This window comes from Cheilinus undulatus, linkage group 2 (genome assembly GCF_018320785.1).
Source record: "Cheilinus undulatus linkage group 2, ASM1832078v1, whole genome shotgun sequence".
Lineage (NCBI taxonomy): Eukaryota > Metazoa > Chordata > Actinopteri > Labriformes > Labridae > Cheilinus > Cheilinus undulatus.
This window is the reverse complement of record NC_054866.1, coordinates 14,201,336-14,209,524: the sequence shown is the minus strand read 5'-3', so window position 1 is coordinate 14,209,524 and position 8,189 is coordinate 14,201,336. Positions and strand designations below refer to the sequence as shown.

Below are 8,189 nucleotides of genomic sequence, written 5' to 3'. Positions count from 1 at the left end.
TCTTCTGCTTGAGTACATTTATAGACCAGTGATTTTTCTTACACTCAACTTGATTTTATTTATTGTGTTTTGTTAACTTGTGCTGCTTTTTCCTTTTATCATGTGTCTACCGGGAAGTATGTAAATATTCGACACTGTGCAATATGTGTTAGTCTTGTGTGTTGTTTGCATTCAGCTGTATTTAGCACTTTTAGCCCAAAACTAATTTCCTTTAGGACAACAAAGTTTATCTTATCTTATCTTGATACCCAGTTACTATGTAAGTCTTTGTAAAAACTATTTTTTAGTGTCAAGAAACATAAATTGATCAAAGAAGGGCAAAAGCAGTTCAGTACACAATGAACCAAAAAGAGAACAAAAAGTTCAAAAGCTAGTCTGTTCAGTCCAGAGAACATGATGGAGAAAAATGACCAAAACAGAAAGAAAAAGAAAGCAACAAAGAGGTAAAGTAAAATCCCCAGATGAAAAATGAAGACAGAAATACAGAGAGGGATCATTAGAGGGGGAGGCTGGTTAGCGACAGCGTCCAAAACAAACCCACAGACATTCCTTCCGTTTTTTTTTTTTACCAACAAACATTTTCTTTATTTTGTCTCAACGCCATTCAATAAATACAAAATACAAACCAGCTTCATAAACAACAACGATAGGAAAATCCATAAAATATTACTTATTTGAGACAGAAATAGAAACAACCGAGGCAGCGAAGCAATGAGATGAACAGAACTCTGAGGAAAAGCGTGTTTAAGTAGTGAGCTAACATTACAACTGTTGGAGATGTTTTCAGCTTTTCTTTGAATGAAAGCGCCTGGAAATAAAATATTACATCACATTAAAGTTGAACTGCAAAAAGAGAGGAGGAATGACACCTTTTCTGGATTTTCATTGCTTTCCTTACAGTTTCTAACCCTGAATTCCCACCAAGGAGGTGCCAGAGGCATTATGTTTCCCGGTCCATCCATCATCTGGGTCACTTTTCTTCAAACTCTGCACACATGTCCTCTCTGACAGAGGGATCTCTACATTCTGCTTGTCCCTCCACTGTACTTGTTGCATCCTTTAAGGGTAAAAAATTTCTCATTCACATTCATACAAATTAAAGTAACACTTTCCTCTCTTTCATCAAGAGTAGTGAAGCTGGAGTAACTATGGCTGTACTTCAAAAAGAAGCCCTGTCACTGAAACACATCTCTGACAATCTGGACTTAAAGCAAAAAAATCCCACTGAGTTATTTATTTCTATCTTTACATCTTTTGTCCTCTTGAGCATTTATTTAACAAGAAAAAAAAAGAAATTCCAACAAAACAAAAAAATGGAAGACAAGAGCAAGAAAGCAGCAAGTTTGAGAAGTCTGGTTGGTCCTCTTCATAGCTTCATTGCTTCATTTAACAAGTCTTTAAGAAATTATCCTTTTATAATTCCTCTTTTCTCTGTTCATTACAATCCTGAAGCTGATAACAGGGTGGGTTCGACTCAAGTGGGAGGGATTGGTGAGAGGGGAGACCCAGTGTGCAGCTCTGGGTTAGGGTCCATTGAGGAGAGGCAGAGCTTAAAGGGTAGAAGAGAGTTTTGGTGTTTTTACTGTCAGTCCCCAAAGATCAGTGTCTCATGGTTTGTCTTTTGTCTGGAGCTTTCATGACCAGGTCATCTCTCTCTCTTGAATCTGCAGAGAAAAGAAGCATAACTTTAGGACAAACTGCAAATCAAACATGTAGCTGCCTTTACCTGTTTCTGTTCTGAATGCTTGAAGATGCTTCTTGAATATCTGATGTCTACTAAAACTGTCTGCTCTGTGAAATCACTGCTCAACACCAAGATAAAGAACTTCTTTGGCATATTTTCACTTCTTGATAACTAGGGCTGCAACAACAAATCAATAAAAATCAATAAAACTAGATAATTAAAAGTGTTGGCAATGAATTTATGTATTGATTAATCGATTTGTGTGATTATGGCGTCACTGTTTAGGTCACACACAGACGGCTGATAAACTTTACTTTCGCCTGGTACTTCTCTGATAATAATCTGATGATTAGTGGAAAAATTACGTAGATATATTCATCATCATTGCCAGTGTCTCATGATGGAGATGAGACACTGGCAATTTAAAAATAGCTTGTTGTTGTAAAAACTCCGGCAGAACTTTAGTTTAGTTTCTGTTACGATACCAGGCTGGATAAAAACAATAGCGCCGGACTGTCAGGCGTTCATGTAATCCATGATATTTGCCTCACTTTGTGTTCTAAATGTCCGCTAAAACAGGAGAGAGGAAGGAAAAGTGTGAGCTGCAGTCACGGGGCGAGGGGAGCAGTTGGGGGCGTGTGTGTCTGTATGTCTGTGTATGTGTGACAGAGGAAGTTTGTGTGTCCGTCTGTAAGTGCAGGTCAGTCTGATGATAAGCATCAACAAACTAAGATAAGCATGTTAATAAGTTATCATAATATCAATAACTTCTATAGGCTGAGGCTTACCTGATGCTCCTCTGAGATAAAATAATTGCAAGAGGACATAATAAAAGCAGAATCCTGCTATAAGAGTCTTTAATTGAAATGATATCCCCAGGCTGTTGTCATTAGTATGATCTTAAAGTGTTTATGCATGTTTGTAAGGAGGGAGGCAAAGTAAAAACATAATTAATTTTCATTTTTAAAATAATTTACTATTTTTTGTGTTTATTCTGTGACATGTTGAAGTTATTTAATTTAACAGAACTCGAAAAATGTTTTCTTTCAGTTTTAAGAATATCGACATTTAAACTCTAACATTATTTTGACAGCCCCCCCCGACTGACATCACTGTTTGTTGCAGCCCTATTGATAACTACCTTTTTTATGTGTCATAATATTGTTCTTTATGTGCCACCACATGTTTCTCTGTCCTTTTAAAGCATGCTGCCTAAAAAAATAGTAAAATCTGCAGCTTTATCGTAGTCCCTGCTGGTGTTTTTGTGCGATAGCGTTCATTGCTTACCAACACATTCAGAACAGCAGGCTCCCTCTCTGCGGGTGATGTTGGTGCAGGTCAGAGCCGGACATTGCTTCCTCTGACATTTAGTCACACCGTGCTGTAGAGAGGAGGAAGACAGGCTAGTCAGAAAGGTCAACGTAGGTCAAGGAAGAGATGACATTACATCACCCCAATTAAAACTTCTATACATTGGCTTCCTGTCAGTTTTAAAATTGTTTGAAAGCCTGTGTTCATCACTTTAAAAGCCCTCAGATCCTGGGGGCCTCCCAGCTGTTCCAAAGTCAAGGCTTGACTCTAAAGGTATTTGGACTTCTCATGCTATCTTTACAAGGCCTTTTATCTACTTTTTATTCTAGTCTATATTACTTAGTTGTATTTCTTCTAATTGCTTTAATTTCCTAAAATCTTCAGTTTGCTTCATTGCTCTCTTGGCTTTTATTTATATTCAACTTTTTAATTCATGTTGTTGCCCTTCTCTGTTTTTAGTGCTTGTATTTCTTGCATTGTTTTCCTTTCTTCATGTATACTGCCCCTGCTGCATCTAATTATTTTACTTTTTAAGGCTTCTATTATTTTCTTTATTGCTCTTTATTTAATTATGTAAGAGTTTTCATTTGTCCAGTGTTATTTTGCTTCTCTTTTTATTGCTTCTACCCTCCTTTTATCATTTTATCTTTGGTAATCATTTTTATTTGTCATGGATTCTTTTTCTTATATAATTAGTTCTTGTGCTTCACACTTATGAAGTTTAGTTTTTATGTTGTTTGGGTTCTTATGCTGGAGATATTATTGCTGTTACCTATGTGTATTGGGTTGACAACAGCTGTTCGAGTCCTTAAAAATTAGCACAACAAGGGTGCAATATAAACAATGCATGTGTGGTAGAGGAATGTGGAGGCGGAGGAGATGTGACACTCAATGTAACAGTGGTAAAAAGTCTACAATTCTCCACATGCACGTTATGTTATCATCACTACACAGAGAAACATGTCTGGAAAACCAGCTGGTGACAGACTCATTTAAAAGTCAACATTTAAATCTGTGAAAATAATAAAAAAAAGTATGGCTGTTTCAGTTAAACCAGTGACTGTGCAATCAGGGTTCTTTCAGCTGAGAGCGGTTTCAGCTGTTACAGTTTAGTTTTGTTTTCATTAAATACATATCAAAAGAGAATATTTTAATGCAGTAACGGAAAACAAAAAAAAAGACATTTGTAAGGTCTCCCTCTCTTTTCATAAGCTGCTTTAAAGACCACATCTAAAAACCAAGTTGGCTGAAAGTCACTAGCTAACACGGTCACTAGTTAAACCAGAACACTGGGAGCTTTACTTTCATACATGAAGGAAGCTGTTGTAGAAATGCTTACAGTGTGCTCTGAGACCCTGTCAACAGTCTGACCTGATCTGATGCTGCTGATTACTGATGTTAATAGGATGTGACTTAAAAATTAACATCATAGTTAATGCTTCAAGTGTTGCCATGTTTTAAGTTTACATCCCACACATCAGGTAGGTCTTAACTTTCATGCTCCATCTCCTGGTATCCATCAGTAACACGCATTTTGTGTATTTACAAGAAAGCTCATGATATAGCTGGATGCATCCATGAACGCAAGGTAAAGCAGCAAGTATATCACCAGTGTAACGATGTCTCACGATGTTTGAGAATGTGGGTCAGGTTGTTGTTTGGCTGCCTTTGTGGTTGGGTTTTTTTCTCGTGTTCTCGTGTAATGCTACATTTATAATTAAATTGCTCTTTTGTGTATTTTAAAGTCAACCTATATTTTAATATAGAGTTTTTGCATGACTGATCTATATTGTTTAATTTCTTTGCATTTTTCCTTAACCAATGATTCACATTAAACGACATGTCTTCTGTTTATGTTTATCATATTTTGTTTTAACGTCTTATTATTGCCCACTTTCTTTAATTTTTGATCTCATATTTTGCCTAATTTTGTATTTTAATGTTTTCTCCTTCCTGTCATTAAATCTTTGTTTCATCATGTTGAAAGGATCTGAACTCCTGATGAACTTAGATTCAGCGTTTTATTACTGTAATAAAAATATGGTATATTAATTCCCCTCTCTGAACATAGCTTGGGCATAATTAAATTCTCCAGAAGTTACTCTCAGGTCAGTTTCATAACTCAGAAGTTAATGTAAACACAGTTTCAGCTATGTAAAAATATTTGCACATGGGTTTCATTTCTGCCACGATACTTACATCACACCAGCAGTTGATACATTTCATCTCCCCGACCAGCGGTACCCAGGGGTGCCAGTTATCACTGTTCTGGTAATAATTTTTGCCAAATTTGCAGTGCCTTGGGCCGTCTGCCTGCATCATGTCGCTGTGCTCCAAGCCTGCAGGAGTCCTTTCCTCCTCCGGACACTCCTTACAGCAGTCAGAGGGATTACGCCTGACCGGATGACTGCAGGTCAACACCGGACATGTCACTTTCTCGCAGTGAACCTCCCCTGAAGACCCCTGTAGATGTAATGTGACATTAGCATCAGGTTAGCAGCTGCTCTTCCTTTCTTACACAAAACAGAGCTGACTTTTTCCACATAACTCCTGAAACATTCCTCAAGGTTGAACAGAAGAGACATTTTTTCATGCCTCTGTTTCTTTAATACAAGACAAATGATCCATTAAGAGCTTTTGGAAAGCAAATCCAGACAGATGTGAGCGGGTTTATTTACCTTGCAAGTGCAGACGGCACATTTAATGTAGCCAAATGGAGGTACAAAAGGATGCCACGTGGTTCCCGGGGCGTGCATCTTCTGGTCTCCTTCAAAGTAACAACCTAAGAGAGAGAGAGAAAAAACAGAGAAAGGCAGAGGGTTACAGGAGAATGTCAGCAGGAAAGGGCAAGAATGATTCAGGTTTACATTTTAACTGGAGGCAGGAATTCAGTCAAGAAAATACAGCATGTGAACATGAGGGATGGAAAGAGAAAGCAGAAGAGTATTACTGAAAAAAGACTCAGAGGACAGAGAGGACCCGAGTCTGAGACAGGAGAGGCTGTGCATACCCTCAGGATGTTCTTCGACTCTCTCTACAGATTTCATGTCCTTGGGCTCTTTCCTATCTGAGGAGGGGAAAATAAAATAGAAACATAAAAGCAGAATTAGTTTTCAACTTCATGAAACTGGGAATTTACCAAAGACACAACAGCAAAGCAGCAGCTGTGATTTTTGCTGATCTTGAAGTAGCAAATTGTCGCAAATCGCCAAGTATTCTGTGTAAAGAAACTGTATATTGTTTTTTAAATTCTCTTTGATAGGCTTGATATCATAAATTTGATAGCAAACCTTGATTTATCATGCTAATATCACCCCAATTAAAACTGACAAAATATACTCTTTTTAGGTTCATTTTATTAATGAAATTGTATTTTACGGGTACTACTTTAGATAACTGTCATTATAGGGACAATTCTTTCCTACCATCACAGACGGGGCAACACTTGTCCTCAGGCTGAATGGTTCTGGAGCAGGTCAACACAGGACAGATGACCGGATCACAGATCACAGTTCGCTTCTGCAGAAAATCAACAAAAAAGAAGTTTTGGTGAAAAAAAATCCCTAAATGGGTTTCCTGCTTCATGAGTGCTTGTTGAGTGAAATACAACACATTTAACTCCTGTTTTTGTGATTGTTGCTCTTACCTGGCAGCTGCAGGAGAAGCACTTGTCATAGTTTGGGGTCCAGCGGGAGCCGTGAGCATGGTGCTGGTTCTCAAAGAAGCAGGTATGGGGATCTTTCTTCAGCTCCTCAGGATCCGTCACAAAGAGGTCATCAAACTCAGCCTCCTCTGCGTCCCCCCTGGTCCCAAACTCACAGTTGTTTGGCACATGGACCTGCAGCGAGGAGTCAAAAAAAGAAGACAAGATAAAAGAGAGGATGAGAAAGGGATGGTCAAGACTTCAGAGATATGCAGGAGTCGAGGCTGTTGTGAAGCTGACTTGTTAATTGTTCAAGAACAAGCAGATGGCCGTTTATATGTTTGACCTGCGGGCTATTAAAACAGCTTGACTGAGCCATTGTGTGAGTGTGTATGTGAGTAATCACTTTCTGTTATTACCTAGGAGCCTGAAAGACCTCATGACCCACTACACCTGCAAAGCTGCAAAAAGATTTGTAGGCGACTGTGGTCAATGCTTTTCCACAAACCCCCTCCAGGCAGACAGCACCTGCCAGTGAAAGTGTACGACTGTGTGGGCCGGCGAGGGTTCACTGAGCAGCCGTATAAACACAGAGGTGACTTCAAATAAAGAACAGATTGGGGCTGCAGATAGAACTGTGCATTTTTAACAACTATCTGCTCCATTTTAAGCCAGGCTGGGCGACATATTGTGCATACTGAGCAGGCCTAACGCTCTGCAGAAACACTGTAGTAAGAACCAACAACAGTAAAATGCTAATTGAACACAAGATAATCTGGCTGCAGGGAGATGTGGCAGCGGCTTAACCAAAGTGTGCCAAAAAGGACAATAAGGCCTATGATAAATGTGATTTAAAAGAAAGAATGCTGTCATTATGGTGCTTAATTGATTAATACATTAATGCTGGGGCCTGACAGGCCTAACTTAAACCTGTTTTGACATGGCAACAAAAATAGGAGTCCTAGACACCCAATACTGAGTAATTAATTGTTTTAATTACTAAAAATTCCAGGTAAACTCTTGAACACTGTCTAAATTGCACAAATACATTGGAAAAATAGGTAAAACTGCCAAGGAATAAGGTGCCAGTAGGAAATGATGCCTGAGAATTGTCAAAGGCAAACCTCTGGCTTCAATGGAATTACAGAGAAACAGCTGTTCCCAGAGTCACATATTGTCTGTTGATAGACTAGGACTGCCAAAGGGTTTTGAGAATTTGGAAGGGCAAAATCCTTCATTGAGAATTAAAAAAAAAAAAAAAAAAAAAAAAAAAAAGGACATCAGGTTCATTTTTTGTGCTGTCTGAACTGCTTCCCCTCCCCTCTCCCCTGCTGCAACCATTAAGCAACCAACAAGTCAACATTTATGCATGCTCCATGCAAAATCCACCCCGCTACTATGGAAGTTTTTATTATTTTTAAGACACATGAGATGACCCTATTCCTAAATTAACCAGACTTGGGGGCAAGTGTTCAAATCTAGGCCTGGGTCCCTGATATTAAACCACCCTAAGAAATTGTAGGAAAATATCTGCAGATCATCAAGAAAACA

The 8,189-nt window shown here is 38.6% G+C and overlaps 1 protein-coding gene across 2 annotated transcripts in view; it reads right to left on the bottom strand.

The window, feature by feature from the left end:
- Nucleotides 1-604: 604 nt before the first annotated feature.
- chrd (chordin) overlaps nt 605-8,189 on the bottom strand; it is a 32,088-nt gene continuing 24,503 nt past the window's right edge. Inside the window, exons 15-21 of one of the 2 annotated variants that reach the window (XM_041799693.1) lie at nt 6,642-6,833; nt 6,421-6,514; nt 6,006-6,062; nt 5,674-5,777; nt 5,195-5,458; nt 2,972-3,065; nt 605-1,664 (exon numbers count right to left, since the gene is read on the bottom strand). In XM_041799693.1, the coding sequence (XP_041655627.1) occupies nt 1,600-1,664; nt 2,972-3,065; nt 5,195-5,458; nt 5,674-5,777; nt 6,006-6,062; nt 6,421-6,514; nt 6,642-6,833 (870 nt within the window). In that variant the 3' untranslated portion in view covers nt 605-1,599. Of the gene's footprint in view, nt 1,665-2,971; nt 3,066-5,194; nt 5,459-5,673; nt 5,778-6,005; nt 6,063-6,420; nt 6,515-6,641; nt 6,834-8,189 lie in introns of those variants that run through there. The other variant, XM_041799702.1, reaches the window with a different exon arrangement.